This window comes from Salmo salar, chromosome 13 (assembly GCF_965601325.2).
Source record: "Salmo salar chromosome 13, fSalSal1, whole genome shotgun sequence".
Classification (NCBI taxonomy): domain Eukaryota; kingdom Metazoa; phylum Chordata; class Actinopteri; order Salmoniformes; family Salmonidae; genus Salmo; species Salmo salar.
In genome coordinates, this window is record NC_138303.1 from 75,002,820 (window position 1) to 75,022,877 (window position 20,058).

At 43.3% G+C, this 20,058-nt stretch overlaps 1 protein-coding gene across 2 annotated transcripts in view; it reads right to left on the reverse strand.

Moving 5' to 3' along the window:
• Positions 1–5,330: 5,330 nt before the first annotated feature.
• The window catches only part of hlcs (holocarboxylase synthetase (biotin-(proprionyl-CoA-carboxylase (ATP-hydrolysing)) ligase)), a 47,067-nt gene continuing 32,339 nt past the window's right edge, over positions 5,331–20,058 (reverse strand). For both annotated transcript variants that reach the window (XM_014137273.2, XM_014137272.2), the window contains 5 exons: positions 11,778–11,845; positions 11,419–11,579; positions 7,531–7,645; positions 7,148–7,361; positions 5,331–6,918 (listed from right to left, as the gene is read on the reverse strand). In XM_014137273.2, the coding sequence (XP_013992748.1) occupies positions 6,747–6,918; positions 7,148–7,361; positions 7,531–7,645; positions 11,419–11,579; positions 11,778–11,845 (730 nt within the window). In that variant the 3' untranslated portion in view covers positions 5,331–6,746. The remainder of the gene's footprint in view (positions 6,919–7,147; positions 7,362–7,530; positions 7,646–11,418; positions 11,580–11,777; positions 11,846–20,058) is intronic.

Here is a 20,058-nt window from a genome sequence, read left to right on the forward strand (position 1 = left end):
GGATTAAGGTCTGGGGAGCTTCCTGGCCATGGAACCAAAATGTCAATGTTTTGTTCCCCGAGCCACTTAGTTATCACTTTTGCCTTATGGCAAGGTGCTCCATCATGCTGGAAAAGGCATCGTTCGTCACCAAACTGTTCCTGGATGGTTGGGAGAAGTTGCTCTCGGAGGATGTGTTGGTACCATACTTTATTCATGGCTGTGTTCTTAGGCAAAATTGTGAGTGGGCCCACTCCCTTGGCTGAGAAGCAACCCCACACATGAATGGTCTCAGGATGCTTTACTGTTGGCATGACACATGACTGATGGTAGCGCTCACCTTGTCTTCTCCAGACAAGCTATTTTCCGGATGCCCCAAACAATCGGAAAGGGGATTCATCAGAGAAAATGATTTTATCCCAGTCCTCAGCAATCCAATCCCTGTTGCTTTTGCAGAATATCAGTCTGTCCCTGATGTTTTTCCTGGAGAGAAGTGGCTTCTTTGCTGCCCTTCTTGACACCAGGCCATCCTCCAAAAGTCTTCACCTCACTGTGCATGCAGATGCACTCACACCTGCCCGCTGCCATTCCTGAGCAAGCTCTGTACTGGTGGTGCCCCGATCCCGCAGCTGAATCAACTTTAGGAGACGGTCCTGGCGCTTGCTGAACCTTCTTGGGCACCCTGAAGCCTTCTTCACAACAATTGAACCGCTCTCCTTGAAGTTCTTGATGATCCGATAAATGGTTGATTTAGGTGCAATCTTACTGGCAGCAATATTGTTGCCCGTGAAGCTTTTTTTGTGCAAAGCAATGATGACGGCACGTGTTTCCTTGCAGGTAACCATGGTTGACAGAGGAAGAACAATGATTCCAAGCACCACCCTCCTTTTGAAGCTTCCAGTCTGTTATTTGAACTAAATCAGCATGATAGGTGGATCTCCAGCCTTGTCCTCGGCAACACTCACACCTGTGTTAACGAGAGAATCACTGACATGTCAGCTGGTCTTTTTGTGGCAGGGCTGAAATGCAGTGGAAATGTTTTTGGGGGATTCAGTTCATTTGCATGGCAAAGAGGGACTTTGCAATTAATTGCAATTCATCTGATCACTCTTCATAACATTCTGGAGTATATGCAAATTGCCATCATACAAACTGAGGCAGCAGACTTTGTGAAAATTAATATTTGTGTCATTCTCAAAACTTTTGGCCATGACTGTATGTATGTGGGAGAGTGTTCTCTCAATGACTGCAAGTAACTGTCCATCCACTGTGGTCTTCTGTATCCATACACCCCTCCACATTCCCCTTAGGACACATATAGACAGGCAGGGAGTTATTTGGACAAGCCCGTCACACATCCAGGGGTCCACATCTAAATAATCCGATGACAGCCAGAGACACTCCATGTTAACATCTAAACTCAAACACAAATCAGCAGAAACTCTGAAAGTTTTTTATTTGTAATTTTTTTATTTCACCTTTATTTAACCAGGTAGGCAAGTTGAGAACAATTTTTCATTTACAATTGCGACCTGGCCAAGATAAAGCAAAGCAGTTCGACACATACAACAACACAGAGTTACACATGGAGTAAAACAAACATACAGTCAATAATACAGTAGAAAAATAAGTCTATATACAATGTGAGCAAATGAGGTGAGATAAGGGAGGTAAAGGCAAAAAAGGCCATGGTGGCAAAGTAAATACAATATAGCAAGTAAAACACTGGAATGGTAGATTTGTAGTGGAAGAAAGTGCAAAGTAGAAATAGAAATAATGGGGTACAAAGGAGCAAAATAAATAAATAAATACAGTAGGGGAAGGGGTAGTTGTTTGGCTAAATTACAGATGGGCTATGTACAGGTGCAGTGATCTGTGAGATGCTCTGACAGCTGGTGCTTAAAGCTAGTGAGGGAGATAAGTGTTTCCAGTTTCAGAGATTTTTGGAGTTCGTTCCAGTCATTGGCAGCAGATAACTGGAAGGAGAGACGGCCAAAGGAGGAATTGGCTTTGGGGGTGACCAGAGAGATATACCTGCTGGAGCGCGTGCTACAGGTGGGTGCTGCTATGGTGACCAGTGAGCTGAGATAAGGGGGGACTTCAGCTAGCAGGGTCTTGTTGATGACCTGGAGCCAGTGGGTTTGGCGACGAGTATGAAGCGAGGGCCAGCCAACGAGAGCGTACAGGTCGCAGTGGTGGGTAGTATATGGGGCTTTGGTGACAAAACGGATGCCACTGTGATAGACTGCATCCAGTTTATTGAGTAGGGTATTGAAGGCTATTTTGTAAATGACATCGCCGAAGTCGAGGATCGGTAGGATGGTCAGTTTTACGAGGGTATGTTTGACAGCATGAGTGAAGGATGCTTTGTTGCGAAATAGGAAGCCAATTCTAGATTTAACTTTGGATTGGAGATGTTTGATGTGAGTCTGGAAGGAGAGCTTACAGTCTAACCAGACACCTAGGTATTTGTAGTTGTCCACATATTCTAAGTCAGAACCGTCCAGAGTAGTGATGCTGGACGGGCGGGCAGGTGCAGGCAGCGATCGGTTGAAGAGCATGCATTTAGTTTTACTTGTATTTAAGAGCAGTTGGAGGCCATGGAAGGAGAGTTGAATGGCATTGAAGCTCGTCTGGAGGGTTGTTAACACAGTGTCCAAAGAAGGGCCAGAACTATACAGAATAGTGTCGTCTGCGTAGAGGGGGATCAGAGACTCACCAGCAGCAAGAGCGACATCATTGATGTATACAGAGAGAAGAGTTGGCCCAAGAATTGAACCCTGTGGCACCCCCATAGAGACTACCAGAGGCCCGGACAACAGGCCATCCAATTTGACACACTGAACTCTATCAGAGAAGTAGTTGGTGAACCAGACGAGGCAATCATTTGAGACACCAAGGCTATTGAGTCTGCCGATGAGGATGTGGTGATTGACAGAGTCGAAAGCCTTGGCCAGGTCAATGAATATGGCAGCACAGTATTGTTTCTTATCGATGGCGGTTACGATATCGTTTAGGACCTTGAGCGTGACTGAGGGGCACCCATGACCAGCTCTGAAACCAGATTGCATAGCGGAGAAGGTGCGGTGGGATTCGAAATGGTCGGTAATCTGTTTGTTGACTTGGCTTTCGAAGACCTTAGAAAGGCAGGGTAGGATAGATATAGGTCAGTAGCAGTTTGGGTCAAGAGTGTCCCCCCCTTTGAAGAGGGGGATGACCGCAGCTGCTTTCCAATCTTTGGGAATCTCAGACGACACGAAAGAGAGGTTGAACAGGCTAGTAATAGGGGTTGCAACAATTTCGGCAGATCATTTTAGAAAGAAAGGGTCCAGATTGTCTAGCCCGGCTGATTTGTAGGGGTCCAGATTTTGCAGCTCTTTCAGAACATCAGCTGACTGGATTTGGGAGAAGGAGAAATGGGGAAGGCTTGGGTGAGTAGCCGTGGGTGGTGCAGTGCTGTTGACCACAGTAGGGGTAGCCAGGTGGAAAGCATGGCCAGCCGTAGAAAAATGCTTATTAAAATTCTCAATTATAGTGGATTTATCGGTGGTGACAGAGTTTCCTATCCTCAGTGCAGTGGGCAGCTGGGAGGTGGTGTTCTTATTCTCCATGGACTTTACAGTGTCCCAGAACTTTTTTGAGTTTGTGTTGCAGGAAGCTAATTTCTGCTTGAAAAAGCTAGCCTTGGCTTTTCTAACTGCCTGTGTATATTGGTTTCTAACATCCCTGAAAAGTTGCATATCACGGGGGCTGTTCGATGCTAAAGTGTTAGGTACTTCCATAAAAAACGATTATTCTCATATCAGTGTTATGTACAGTATATCAACAATGGTCCCATTTATTTCTAAATTAACCTAAAAGAGCCACAGTGTAATTTGTGCTTTATGAATTTCAGAGGTCAGAAAATGTACAATGTAACACCAAATAAACACTACAGGTGGTTACCTGGGTATTTGCATGTTTCAAATAGAGCATAAAAACATTTAAATTCAATAACGCACCTTCCACTAGTTTTCAAAGACTCTTCAAAGTTTATGTAAATACTGTATGTCCACTCCATATGCTTGTTTTCCCTGCTAGTCTTTTAGGTTTCATCACGATGGGATATGAAGTCAGTCAACCATTCACCATCTAACCAGTACACATGGCAGAATGCTTGTAAAACAAAGTTCAGCAAACATATCAGCTCTCAACCATTATTTTCTCAATCTTACATCCTTCACTTCATTCTGTTTTCTATAACTTATAGAATAGAGTTAGCGTAAACATAGAAGCCAAGGATTTCCATCTAACTACCCTTTAAAACAACATGTCTAGATTTTCTTGAAGAAAAGCTCTGATATTTGAAGGTGAGCCAAAGGGCTCTGCTGTCTCTCTGGGGAGGCTGGATTGAGATGTGGTATTATGCAGCCAATATTAAAGAGGATAGATCCCTTTTGACCCTTGAGACCTGCCACTGAAATTGTTAAATAGGATATTGAGGAGGCACCATTTATGGCTCCAGAGGTAAGCTATTTGCTTAATGAACTTTAGGCTTGAGAAAATCCGGAGTCTTTGTAGCTGATGCTCCAGAGTGTACAAACGCACACCATCAGCTACATCAGAACGGTGCAGCTAAGACCTAAATCTTCATTGATCAAAATCGCTACATTGGAAGCCAGTTGTTTTCAACAGCGTTCAGAGGACCATATTGTTTCCTTAAAAAGTAACAGTACTCATAAAGCCAGGCACTGTAAATACCTCAATGTTGCCATTGAATACATTCTGTTAGCGCACTGCTAAACTTTGATGAAACCATATTGGGTACATTTATTAAAATCTGAGAAGGGGGAAATGAGCTTGTAATGGAGCTGAGGGCTGCATCCAGTTTGTGGAGTTAGCATGCATATTTTCTCCTTATCTAACCCCCCCCCCCCCAATCCTCACTCCCTCCTGGCCACCTGCACCAAGGGTCTCACCCACACCTCATCACTCCCCCACCGGAAGAGGGAGGGAATCTACTTCCCCCCTCCCTCTCCCACTCTACAGCCACTGCTGGGCAAAGCTGGACTCAATCAACAGTGTCTTTCTCTTTAGTACAGTTCAAGGGGCATGGAGAAAGGAGAGCAGAGCAAAGAAAGCAACAGGAAACCTACCTCCCTTCGTTTAAGAGGCCCCTTCTTGTTGTCCAATGACATGCCTTTAGATGGGAGACTGGGTTGTTGCAAACAACATTATTTTGAGGCAGACTTGAAACCCAATTCCGCTCTAGGGGATTCGTCCATGTGTCTACACCTTATTCCTAATACCCATGCAAAGGTATCATGGTCTACAAACTATTGCAAGTCAGAAAAATGATATATCCAAATCCATTTATTTCAGTATAGGTTTTTAATAATAGCTCTTATTGGAATGACAAGATAATTGATATTTATATATGTTTACCAAACAGTTTCTTCATCAAACAACTGCAACCAGTATTCCTTTATTACATAATTACATAGTTATAGAGTGCTGATGTTTTACATCAATTGTGTGTATTATCAAAATATACAGATCACCTCTTTATCTTACAAATATGTATCTTATGTTAGACATTGTGTATCAGTTATAGTCTCTGAAACTTAAAGTCAGGAATGCAATCCAGCATGCCTGTCCTAAAGAGTAACAAAATCATATCACTGTAACCTCCAAAACATCAAATGCAAGGCTTGAAGTAAGTGATATGAATTTATAGTTCTTAAATTGGAGTTCTAAGATAACATAAGTTAATACATGACTCAGCGCAACAGGCTTGGGTTATCCCGTAGCTCAGTAGCAAACAATGCTAAACAGTCCAGCAATTGGGATTAGGTGCCAGCCTTCGGGCAGTCTATCACATTGTGTTTGCACTCAGTGAATACATTTGCATCTAAGTGTGACCTCCCATGTCAATATAGCATCACAATGTCTTTACGCAAAGCAGATTTGGTACATTTCCAAGCGATAAGCTAAAGACGTGTTTTAACATGTTAATAGCACTCGCGTCAACACCTCTGGAAAAAAAGACTTTTGACCTCCAGCACTTTCTCGAGAGCCTTTGAGTGTTGTAACTAAAGATATTACATGGAATACTACATTACAAAAGGAAATAATCAGTGTTGACAATTTGACTTCACAACCTTTGCACAAAATTACTGGAAATATTACACTTAAACCATGCTATTGTACAATATATATTGAATATAAGTGAGTTGGGTGAATAACTAATTTTGTATTCTTCATAAACTACTGTATTTTAGAAATCCTGTAGCTGCCAACTACAATTTGATCATGTAATAAAGATGTGCTTGTCTGGGGCTACAACCAAAATGTATGCTGTTAGGAAACCCTGATGTAATACATGAACTAGTCAAGTAATTCCACTACCACCGCACTACACTAAACAGGCCAACTTTTAAAAACAGCTACCTAAATACCATGGAATTGTATCCTAACAAACGTTTTCAGATGCTTTACTTCCCAATAAGTTTCAGCCAATCTATCAAGTAAAATGAGCGAACATTTGTATTTATACTTGCAGATAAGTAATTGATAGGTCAATTCGTTATTTTTTCAAGTAAAAAACAAGAAAAAAATTAAGTAGTATTTTTCCCTAGCAGATTAGTTGTGTGAGATCTCACAAATAGTTAAGAGTATCTCCAACTCAAGCTACATAGGAGCTGGCTAATCTTCTTTCATGATGCCCCTGGCTAAAATGCCCTTCAGGCAACCAGGAGGGGCTACTCTATAGGGATCCTTACAGGGTCCTAGCGTTGCTTGGTGACCACCAGGTTCCTTAGCATGTCAAAGGAGTTGCCGTCAGGCTGCACGGAGACCACGCCCTGCTCCTCGGAGCGCACCTGCAGGAAGCCGTTGTCGTCGAGGCCCACTACGACAGCCTGGGGGCCATCCTCACTCCACAGACGCACCTGGGTCCCACTGAGACAGGACGGAGGGCACAGCAAGGTCAATGTAGCGGAAACACAATTCCCATGTTTAGATGTTATATCTGAAGAGTGAGAGGTGTTTATTGATGTGTATGTGTAGGAAAGAAGTTCCTCTTGAATGACAATTAATATTATGATCAGCAGTAGCAACTGCAGCAGCGGGAGTAGATTCTACAGGTAGCCTACAGAGTATAAAATAATATCCATCCAAGTTATCTTACTTGTGCACCCATCTCTTGTAGTAGAGGGGTAGGACGGCCTCTGACCCCCGATCTTGGAAGTCAGAGATGAGCTGCTCCAGGCAGGTGAGGGTGCGGCCAATGAGCTGGGCTGAGCTAAGGGCCTCCAGGCTTGTGCCACGCTCTCGGTTGTGCTGCATCACCAGGTCGTTGATGGCAATGGTGGGGTTGCTGTTGCTGACGTTAAAGCCACAGCCTGGAGAAGCAGATTGCTTAAAGACATTCATTGAGAAGACACTTCACCAAGAATAACAAATGGTATTGTATTCAAGCACTGTCTTTTTCTATAAGTTAACAGGTTAAGTCCTCAACAGAAGCTCCATTATACTGCACTTGGATAAACATAAGTAGAAGAGGATTCTGACCAATGAGGAGATGGAAGGTTGGCCCCATGACTGTTGATGTCACCAACACTCCTCCTAGCTTCATCAGGTTACCGTAGTAAATGTCATTAGGCCACTTCACCCTTAGGTCGATGTCCTACAACGAGACCAAAACTGACGTTGAGATACACTTTTATATCACACATACACTGGGGCGGCAGGTAGCCTAGTGGTTAGAGCGTTGGACTAGTAACCGAAAGGTTGCAAGATCGAATCCCCGAGCTGACAAGGTAAAAAAATCTGTCGTTCTGCCCCTGAACAAGGCAGTTCTGCCCCTGAACAACCCAGTGTTCCTAGGCCGTCATTGAAAATAAGAATTTGTTCTTAACTGACTTGCCTAGTTAAATAGAGGTAAAATAAAAAATAAAAATTTAAATGCTGGTGTAACACATCAATACATAAAAGTACTATTAAATACGGAGATATAGTACACGATACCGTATCCACTTTTATACAACGCGTGGTTCTAATCCTGAATGATGATTAGTTAAAACCGCATTCCAGCCAGTGTCTATTCCACAAGTTACCACCAGCTAAATCTTTTACATTAAAATGCCTATTTACTCTGTTCCATCGGACTGCGCAATCCACTGTCTCATCAGCCCAGCCAGGCAATTTATAAACTTGATTTCCACTATTAAAAGCATCAAGACATTCTCACATTTCTTTTAGACTAACATGTAGTTTTCAACAGCGGAGCTTTGTATAAACCTTGCTGTCTGTCTCTCTGACATTTGCAACATTGTTTCAATATTCAAATTCGATCTTCAGCTGTCCCATAGAGAGCCATTGTGTTGAACACTGCGATGTTTAACAGTGAGAATGGCAGAATGGTGAACTTACTAAATGACAGAGTTTGGCTGTGTGATATTAGGTTGCGTCTTGTGTAAATATTTTCCGTCTGGATTTTAATGATTTGTATGTTCGGGAGAAGAGATGTGGCAGACAGGCAGGTAGCTTTTCTAAGCCAGTCAAAATCATGAATCAGCATAATTTTTATGGATATATACAAAGAACTATCAATAGAAAACAGGTAAAAACAAAACGAAGTGCAGCTAGTTTACAGTCTTTCCAGCTTCAGTTTGAAGTCATTGTGTTAGCTGTGTTGTTGGCTAGCTCCTCTGAACAACAGTGTCCTGAAGAAAGAGCACATTTTATATGCCAGGCAAATCGTGCATCATTAGCTCATTGTTATGGATGTATCCAAATAAATGTCATTAGAAAACAGTTCAAACAAACGCAAACACAGCTACTTTCCTGTTATTCTGGCAGCACTGTTTGACATGGCTGTAAGTTAGCTGTAGTTGGCTAGCTAGCAAGGGGTAAGAATGTTGCCAGCCAGTATGGTAAAGGACCATTTAGAACAAAGGACTGGGTCGCGTCCATAGATACAGAACAAAAAGACTGAACGACTGGGTCGTGTCTCTGGAAACCGAACCGATAGAACAAACGACCAGCCAGCTTGGGTAGCAACCCTAGATTTGTGTCGGGACTATATCCTGTGGAAGGATGAAATAGTATGAATAAATTCATCAAAATAACATTTTTAATGATATAGGTCAATCATTATTTTAATATGTTGGTAAGCTGTTATATAAAAGTGATAATGCCCTTGAAGCCGCTGTTTGGAGGACCGTGCCAATATATCCTCCAAACACCAGATTCTCGGGCATTATTACTTAAATAATCAAATATGTAGTATTACATGTAAGACATAACATGCTAGACATGGAAATAGTTAGTTCTAGATCAAGCTAAGACAGAGATCAAAATAATGTGTCTGTCAACCTGAACAGCTCTTCTGAGTCTGGCCTGCTTTGAAGGTTAGGTTCTCCCCATCTGCAGCACATCCCTTAAAACGGCCACCATGTCTGTTTATATTTACCCATAACTCATGGCACACATCTACAATGGCTTTGACAGACCTACATTACCTCCAAAAATGGCATATCCAGCTACATGTAAACCTGGCCTCTAGTCTTGATTAAGAGAGAAATATTTAGGCAAAGTGTTGGCTGTTATTTCTTCACATCCAGTACTATTTCCTGCGCCATGCATTGGCTTGTTCTACACTTTGGCTGACTGGCCAGAGCCCATAAATTACTGGGAAGTGTGACACCAGTGTGTTTCTCATCACAGACCCCCACACTGCAGCGCATATATTTTCTCACACACACACACACACACACACACACACACACACACACACACACACACACACACACACACACACACTCCTGGAAGCAAAATAGGGCCCTTACACCATGTAAAATAGATGCTTAATGAGAGAGGGGGAGAAAGGAGAGTTCTAGCACAGAACCCTTGGATCAGTGAGTTAGACATACCATCCATTTGGAGAGGGAAGTGCATTGCGTTGAATAGAACAAGAAGAAGAGGGACACCTGACCGGCCATAAACAGCTGTGTGAAACCTGGAGCCCTTTATTTCGGCATAAGGAGTGCTCTCAATGGTAAATGTATCAGTGCAGTAAGTATTCTAGTGATGACAGGCTTAACCTCAGTAACATGGATTGGGATAGGGCAGGTCTATGGCTGTAGCTTGGAGATACACTACATGACCAAAAGTAAGTGGACACCTGCTCGTTGAACATCTCATTCCAAAATCATGGGCATTAATATGGAGTTGGTCTCTACTCTTCCATTAATATGGAGTTGGTCTCTACTCTTCCATTAATATGGAGTTGGTCTCTACTCTTCCATTAATATGGAGTTGGTCTCTACTCCCTTTGCTGCTATAACAGCCTCTACTCTTCTGGGAAGGTTTTCCACTAGATGTTGGAACATTGCTGCGGGGACTTGCTTCCATTCAGCCACAAGAGCATTAGTGAGGTCGGGCACTGATGTTGGGCGATTAGGTCTGGCTCGCAGTCGGCATTCCAATTCACCCAAAGGTGTTTGATGGGGTTGAGGTCAGGGCACTGGGCAGGCGAGTCAAGTTTTTCCACCCCGATCTTGACAAACCATTTCTGTATGGACCTTGCTTTGTGCACAGGGGCATTGTCATGCTGAAACAGGAAAGAACCTTCCCCAAACTGTTGGCACATCTAGAATGTCATTGTATGCTGTAGCGTTAAGATTTCCCTTCACTGGAATTAAGGGGACTAGCCCGAACCATAAAAAACAGCCCCAGACCATAATTCCTCCTCCACCAAACTTTATAGTTGGCACTATGCATTCAGGCAGGTAGCGTTCTCCTGGCATCTACCAAACCCAGATGCCAGATTGTGAAACGTGAGCCATCACTCCAGAGAACGCATTTCCACTGCTCCAGATTCCAGTGGCGGCGAGCTTACACCACTCAAGCCGACACTTTGCATTGCACATGGTGATCTTAGGCTTGTGTGCGGCTGCTCGGCCATGGAAAGCCATTTCATGAAGATCCCGACAAACAGTTATTGTGCTGACATTGCTTCTAGGAACTTGGTAGTGCGTGTTGCAACCGAGGACATACGATTTGTATGCGCTACGAGCTTCAGCACTCGGCAGTCCCATTCTGTGAGCTTTTGTGGCCTACCACTTCGCGGCTGAGCCGTTGTTGCTCCTAGACGTTTCAACTTCACAATACCAGCACTTACAGCTCTAGCAGGGCATAAATTTGACGAACTGACTTGTTGGAAAGGTGGCAACCTATGACGGTGCACTTTGAAAGTCACTGACCTCTTCAGTAAGGCCATTCAACAGCCAATGTTTGTCTATGGAGATTGCATGGCTGTGTGCTCTATTTTATACACATGTCAGCAACGGGTGTGGCTGAAATACCCCAATCCAGTAATTTGAAGGGGTGTCCACATACTTTTGTATATATAGTGTAGCTTGGTGATAACCATGCAGCAGCATGTAGTGTTTCTACCTGGTAACCGGGAAGGGTGCGTACGGCCTCCACCACGGCCAGGGCAGCCAGGTGCTGCAGGAAGGGGATCCTCTGGCCCAGTCTGGAACTCACAGCCACTTGCACATGCACACTAAACATGGCACATCCCAGAGGACTTAGCCACGCATTCCCCCCACGGCCTGACAAACGGAAAATGCAACAAAAAAACACACAAAAACACAGTAAGAGGCGACATGATGTAACAATCCACCTTTAGGTTGTTCATTGGAACGAGGTACAAAAATGTACCAATGTAAGTGAATTGAAAAGTAGTAGCTAAGTGAGGGAGAGAGAACAAGAAAGAAAGCGAGCGAGAGCACGTTGTGGTGGAAACTGACCTCTACCCTGGGTCTGTCGAGCCGCGATAGCAGTTAACCCCATTTTCTCAGGCAGCTGGAGCATCAACCTGGAGGACAGGAGTGAAGGAAGGAGTCAGAATATGAAAGTGTTGCCTTCACATAACTGATTAGTGATAAGAGTATTATTCATACACTGACAACACTCTGTAAATGACACCCTCTGAGAAAAATAGTAGTTGAGTCACTAGTTTAGTTCTGCATTCAAATCATTGGTGTTACAGAAATCCTTTCTGTATTAGCTAGCTGAGGAGGAAGGTCCTTCTATCACTTTCTCACACACACACACACACACACACACACACACACACACACACACACCCTGCTACACTGCGTGTGACGTGTCAACTTCAACAACTCACCAAAAACATTGACTAATCACACGTGAAATGGGCCTAACACAAAAACACAAGCAAATGCCTTTGCACTGAGAGTAAAAAAAAAAAAAGGACTTAAATATTTTCTCCTCTCAAGTAGCTTGGCTGCAGACGCCTGGTAGTTAATATTTTCTTTCTAGAAGGCCCAGAGCTACTAGTGTTGCTTTGGATGGCCACCCTGCATTAATCACACTCAGTTAAAGATAAACTACTCAGGCAGGTGGTGTTAACTCTGCACCTGTCCTTTAACCCCAAACACACACCACAAATGCCACAAACACACACAGGCCCTGGAGCTAATACGTTTTAAACACAATCTTTCTACATTTTAGTCATTTAGCAGACGCTCTTATCCAGAGTGACTTACAGGAGCAATTACGGTTACCGTAATTTCCGGACTATAAGCCGCAACTTTTTTCCCAGGCTTTGAACGTTGCGGCTTAAACAATGACGCGGCTAATATATGGATTTTTCCCGCTTTCAAATGTTTTTCTCCAAAAAAAACACATTCTGTGACGTGCTCAGTTTTTTGGCGGCATGAAGCTTTCATTAGACCAATGAAATTGCCGAACGGGTTAAGGTCAAACATCTTTTTTTGTTTACTGTTTAGATTAAATCGAGCGCTCTCAAACTTCCCATCATTCTGATTACGGTAGTCATTTTGTCACCCTGATTCCTGGGGGCACAACAAAATATTTGCAGCCACTTGACATCAGTGTAAATCGTGCATTTAAGGTGGCGCTCTGTGTTCAGCGGGAGGCTTGGATGACAAGTGGGGAGAAATCCTTCACTAAAACGGGCCGCATGCGAAGAGCAACTTATGGTCAAGTCTGCCAGTGGGTCCTGACAGCGTGGAGCATTGTCAAAAAATCCACTATCATCAACGGGTTTCGAAAGGCTGGACTGCTGCATGTTGAAGAGGGCTCAGCGGGGGATTTGCCTCCGGATGAAAATGACGAGAGTGACAATGAAAACGATCCAATATTGGATGAAGCAATTCTGAGGCTATTCAACTCTGACACCGAAGGAGAGGACTTCAGTGGTTTCAGTGCACAGGAGGAGGAAGATAGTGACCAATGTCTTTCTTGGTAGGCTACTGTTTACTGCAAATTTTTTATTTTTTGTTACAAGCCGTGTTTCGTTAAAGCCTATTTATTTTTGGTACAAGCCGTGTTTCGTTAAAGCCTATTCATTTTTGTTACAAGCCGTGTTTCGTTAAAGCCTGTGTAAAGTTCATTTGTTTCAATGTACCGGTAGGCACCTGCGGCTTATAGACACGTGCGGCTTATTTATGTTCAAAATAATACTTTTTTAAAAATTCAGTGGGTACGGCTTATATTCAGGTGCGCTTCATAGTCCGGAAATTACGGTAAGTGACTTGCTCAAGGGCACATCAACAGACTTAACTTAGTTGGCTCGGGGATTTGAACCAGCAACCTTTTGGTTACTGGCCCAAAGCTCTTAACCGCTAGGCTACCTACCTGTTCTTATCTAATCATTTGGTCAGCAATTAATCAATTAAAATGAAATGTTACTTGTCACATACGCCGAATACAACAGGTGTGGACTTTACCATGAAATGCTTACTTACGAGCCCTTTATCAACAATGCAGAGTTAAAAAGTTTTAAAAAATTGCACACAAAAAAAAACAGTAACACAAAAACAATGAGGTTACAGTGCCTTCGGAAAGTATTCAGACCCCTTGAATTTCCACATTGGTACATTACAGCTTTAGTCTAAAAAGTATTAAATTAAAAAATATCCTCATCAATCTACACACACTACCCAATAATGACAAAGTAAAAATAAAAACAGAAATACCTTATTTACATAAGTATTCAGAACCTTTGCTATGAGACTCGAAATTGAGCTCGGGTACATCCTGTTTCCATTGATCATCCTTGAGATATTTCTACAAGTTGATTGGAGTCCACATGAGGTCGAAGGAATTGTCCGTAGAGCTCAGAGAGAGGATTGTGTTGAAGCACAGATCTGGGGGAGGGTACAAAAAAAGGTCTGCAGCATTGAAGGTCCCCAAGAACACAGTAGTCTCCATTCTTAAATGGAAAAAGTTTGGAACCACCAAGAGTCTGGCTGCCCGGCCAAACTGAACAATCGGGTGAGATGGGCCTTGGTCAGGGAGATAACCAAGGACCCGATGGTCACTCTGACAGAGCTCCAGAGTTCCTCTGTGGAGATGGGAGAACCTGCCAGAAGGACAACCATCTCTGCAGCACTCCACCAAACAGGCCTTTATGGTAGAGTGGCCAGACGGAAGCCATTCCTCAGTAAAAGGCACGACAGCCCGCTTGGAGTTTCCCAAAAGGCCCCTAAAGGACTCTCAGACCATGAGAAACAAGATTCTCTGGTCTGATGAAACCTAGATTGAACTCTTTGCTCTATATGCCAAGCGTCACATCTGGATGAAACCTGGCACCATCCCTAAGGTGAAGCATGGTGGTGGCAGCATCATGCTGTGGGGATGTTTTTCAGCAGCAGGGACTGGGAGACTAGTCAGGATCAAGGGATAGATGAAAGGAGCAAAGTACAGAGAGATCCTTGATGAAAACCTGCTCCAGAGTGCTCAGGACCTCAGACTGGGGCGAAGGTTCACCTTCCAACAGCACAACGACCCTAAGCACACAGCCAAGACAACGCAGGAGTGACTGACGCCGAACTGACTGCAGTTTGCGTGGGCAAATGCTCACCTTCGATGGCCAATGGCATGCTGGAGACTTCAGTGGGAAAATGCTCACCTTCGATGGCCAATGGCATGCTGGAGAAGTGTGCTCTTCACTGATGAATCCCAATTTGAACTGTATCGGACAGATGGCAGACAGCATGTATGGTGTCGTGTGTGCGAGCGGATTGCTGATGTCAACGTTGTGAACACAGTGCCATTAGTGGCGGTGGGGTTATGGTATGGGCAGGCATAAGCTACGGACAACGAACACAATTGCATTTTATCGATGGCAATTTGAATGCACAGAGATACTGTGACGAGATCTTGAGATCCATTGTCGTGCCATTCATCCGCCGCCATCACCTTATATTTCAGCATGATAATGCACGGCCCCATGTCGTAAGGACCTGTACACAATTCCTGGAAGCTGAAAATGACCCAGTTCTTCCTTGGCCTGCATACTCACCAGACATGTCACCCATTGAGAATGTTTGGGATGCTCTGGATCGACATGTACAACAGCATGTTCCAGTTCCCGACAATATCCAGCAACTTCGCACAGCCACCGAAGAGGAGTGGGACAACATTCCACAGGTCACAATCAACAGCCTGATCAACTCTATGTCAAGGAGGTGTGTCGCGCTGCATGCGGCAAATGGTGGTCACCCCAGATACTGACTGGTTTTCTGATCTACGCCACTTCCTTTTTATTAAGGCATATCTGTATTCCCAGTCATGTGAAATCCATAGATTAGGGCCTGATGAATTTATTTCAATTGACTGATTTACTTATATGAACTGTAACGCAGTAAAATCGTATCCATTTTTGCATGATGCGTTTATATTTTGATTTAGTGTATAATTCAACAAAATAATGTTTCAAGAATGCTAATCTTATCTGTTTCTGACTACAGAAACAATTTCAGAACATTCTGAGATGGTGGGTGTCGAAATCTGGTTTCTTGTGCTTTTTGAGGTGGAATTATTATTGTTTGCAGCAAATTCCTTGATCTACCCAAATATTTTTTATAAATGTTTTATTTTACCTTTATTTAACCAGGTAGGCTAGTTGCGAACAAGTTCTCATTTACAACTGCGACCTGCCCAAGATAAAGCAAAGCAGTACGACACAGACAACAACACAGAGTTACACATGGGATAAACAATAAACAAGCCAATGACACAGTAGAAAAAAAGAAAGTCTATATACAGTGTGTGCAAAAGGCATGAGGAGGTAGGCAATAAATAGGCCATGGTAGCGAAGAATTACAATTTAGCAGATTAACACTGGAGTGATAAATGAGCAGATGATGATGTGCAAGTAGAGATACTGGTATGTAAAAGAGCAGAAAAGTAAATAAAAACAGTATGGGGCCTTGGTCAGGGATATGCATGGTGGAGAGTGGTGGAAGCAAAAAAGAGAAACGAGAGAAAACGTGAAAACAATAACCAAAACGCTGATTTGCAGACGTAGGAATTTGTTGTCTCAAACTGATAGTAATTAAATTGGACGTGGTGTAATGGCCCGACGGCAAAAAAACTGAAGCCTTCAAAAAGTTCTAGACACAGGGAAAATGTTTAAAAAAACTTGAATATTAAGTATTCTGCTGTACTTTCTTTGCCAAGATAAATAAAATGTTGAATGAATAAAAATAAAAGTAGCAATATGCAATTTATGTTAATCAATTATGATGATGTTGAGTAATGCTTGGCTATGAACCTGTGTTAAGAAAATAGCTTTCATGCATGGTTTAGTTTAAAAAAGGCATGAAATCCTGTATACTGCCATGTCATAGTAAATCTCACACTGCTCTTCCAAATCTTCCCTCACACAGACACGCACACAGTATTTGTGTGCCGCAGTGTGAGCTGTGCGAGTCATGTCTGTGAACCATGTTAGCAGGAGCATGACCTCTCCGCGGCTGAGGCCAGTTAGGAGGTGGCCAGGCTCGGAGCACCGCGCAGGTGCCCTAATTGAGCGCTGACGCTGTTTGGCAGGACCAGGGAGAACCCTGCGCGCCGCTCCGTGACGACGGCCACCCCCTCGCCAATCAAGGCGCGAGGTGAAGCGAACAGGGGGCCCAGCTGCCTCTCTGGAGTCCTTCAGCCCCAGAAATTTGCTTTTTATAAGAACATCCGTGCCTTAACTAGGCTAGGAAGACTTTCGCTGACTTCCTCACCAGGTTGCCAGGGTACCGCTGTTCACCATTAAGTGTCTGATAAAGTGTCTGATACAGCTAGGGGTGTGGGTCGCGTGTGGGTGTGCATGTTTTCTTCAATTTGTGTGTTAGAGGTGTGTGTGAGAGTGTGTTTTTCCGTTGTTTACAGCCGAGGAGGAAGATAATGGCTGAGATGCAGTGGGAAGTGGGTGAATGAAGAGATGTACTACTGGTAATGTGAAAAGATGCTTTGTAAATAGGAAATGGCCTACGCATACTCGACTGACTACTGTCGAAGTGTAGAAAGTTTGAAGCATTTCATGAAAACATCATCTGGATGAATACTCAAAGCACTTTCGCAATATCCATAAGGAAGTCAACCTTCAGAATAGGCAATTTCCACGCCAAATCGTGGGCCACTGATTCAAACAGTGCAGTCGGAGAGTATTCAGACCCCTTGACTTTTCTACATTTTGTTACGTTACAGCCTTATTCTAAAATGGATTGAATAGCTTTTTTCCCCTCATCAATCTACACAAAATAACCCATAATGACAAAGCATAAACAGGTTAAGAAATGTTTGCTAATTTATTAAAAATAAAAAACTGAAAAATCACATTTACATATGTATTCAGATCCTTTACTCAGTACTTTGTTGAAGTACTTTTGGCAGTAATTACAGCCTTGAGTCTTCTTGGGTATGACGCTACAAGCTTGGCACACCTGTATTTTGGGAGTTTCTCCCATTCTTCTCTGCAGATCCTCTCAAGCTGTCAGGTTGGATGTGGAGAGTCGTTGCACAGCTATTTTCAGATCTCTCCAGAGATGTTCGATCGGGTTCAAGTCAGGGCTCTGGCTGGGCCACAAGGACATTCAGAGACTTGTCCCAAAGCCACTCCTGTGTTGTCTTGACTGTGTGCTTAGGATCGTTGTCCTGTTGGAAGGTGAACCTTTGCCCCAGTCTGAGGTCCTGAGTGCTCCGGAGCAGGTTTTCGTCAAGGTTTTCTCTGTACTTTGCTCCATTCATCTTTCCTTCAACCTTGACTAGTCTCCCCGTCCCTGCCGCTGAAAAATATCCCCACAGCATGCTGCTGCCACCATCATGCTTCAAAGTAGGGATGTTATTGGCTTCTGCCTTTTACTGAGGAGTGGCTTTCGTCTGGCCACTATCATAAAGGCCTGATTGGTGGAGAACTGCAGAGATGGTTGTCCTTCAGAAAGGTTCTCCCATCTCCACAGAGGAACTCTAGAACTCTGTCAGAGTGACCATCGGGTTCTTGGTCACCTCCCTGACCAAGGCCACTGGTACCCTTCCCCAGATCAGTGCCTCGACACAATCCAGTCTCAGGGCTCTACTGACAATTCCTTCAACCTTATGGCTTGGTTTTTGCTCTGACATGCACTGTCAACTGTGGGACGTTATATAGACAGGTGTGTGCCTTTCCAAATCATGTCCAATCAATTGAATTTACCACAGGTGGACTCCAATCAAGTTGCAGAAACATCAAGGATGATCAATGGAAACAGGATGCACCTGAGCTCAATTCCGAGTCTCCTAGCAAAAAGGTCTGAATAGTTATGTAAATAAGGTATCCGTTTTTGGGGTTTTAAAACATTTGCAAAAAATTCTAAAAACCTGTTTTCGCTTTTTCATTATGGGGTAGTGTGTGTAGATTGAGGGAAAAAATGATTTAATCAATTTTACAATAAGGCTGTAGCGTAACAAAATTTGTTAAAAGTCCAGCGTCATTATTAGTCCAATGTCTCAAAAGCACCTTTTAAAAAACAGAATTGTAGTCAAAATAGGCCTACTTAATGGTGGAATACTAGGAGTAAGAGTGAGAGTGCCATAGGGAGAGATAGAGAGAAAGAAAAGGGAGAGCCACTTCAAGTCTGTCTCCTCCTCCCAGACTGCTCTGGTCTCTATTATAGAGTCAGTACAGAGCCCAGCCACAGAGAGAGGAGAGAGAAAAGCTGCATTGTCCCAAAGCTGGGAACCAAAATTAACCGTGTCTGGGTGGAGGGTGTTTTACCCCCCAAATGTCTTTTTTTCTTGGGCTTTGTCACATCTAAAATAAGTTCCCCCTCTTCTCCCTGGGCCAGCTTAGCATGCAAAGCAGCGTGAAATACATTTCTACAATGCAAATATGAGATCACACAAAACAACTCAGTCCTAAACATGGTAATGCTCTTATACGCTCAATGAGAGATTGTCAATAAAGAAGGAGGTGGGGGGTATGGGTGTTTGTGTGTGTGCGTGCGTGCATGTGTGCGTATGAGTGTGTAGAAGCAAGTGCACGTATGTGTGTGCGTGTGTTTGAATGAAGAGCCATCTCTAATAAGGGCCAGCTCAGCCAGTCCAGGGCTGTAAAGCTTGGGGGGGCTAATGCATTCCTCTAGAAAGTCAATCTAATTTTGAAAGCACATACACAGAGTACCACAGAGGTCGCCGCTGGCTCAGAAAAGCCCAAACACATTCGAAAGATTCTCAATAACGTCCACAAAAACGGAAAGAAAAGGCCCACAATTAACAATTAGACGGCTACAATGGCAGGGCTTTCACCTGCAAGTGACACAAATGGACAAGGAAACTAAGCTTGGGCGGTATACAGGGGTATTTGGAAATAGACAGGGGATGGTTTATGAATACGTCAACTATTTCTTTGAAGTTTATCAATACATTTTTATATTTGTAGCTACTTTATAAGTAAAATACCTGCAGTCAACTAGCGCAGAAGTTAGGAAATAAAGCAGAACACGTTGTTAATTTCACCGGTCACATTATGAAGCTTAACGTAGTTCACCAAAATAGTTGAGCCAGTCACGTGTTTGTTTGTAAATAGCACAATGGGAGAAAGCTTTTTATACTGAAAGTCAAGATTTTTTATGTTTTTTTTTTCCCTCAATAGAGTAATCAGGGGTGTGCAACTATAGAAAATTAGTGCAACACATTCCGCAGCAAATAGCTCAATTTTTATCAGATGACAACAGAAGTGCAACGCTATTTGGTTGGCAGCCACGAAAGTAAATGAGCTTACAATGA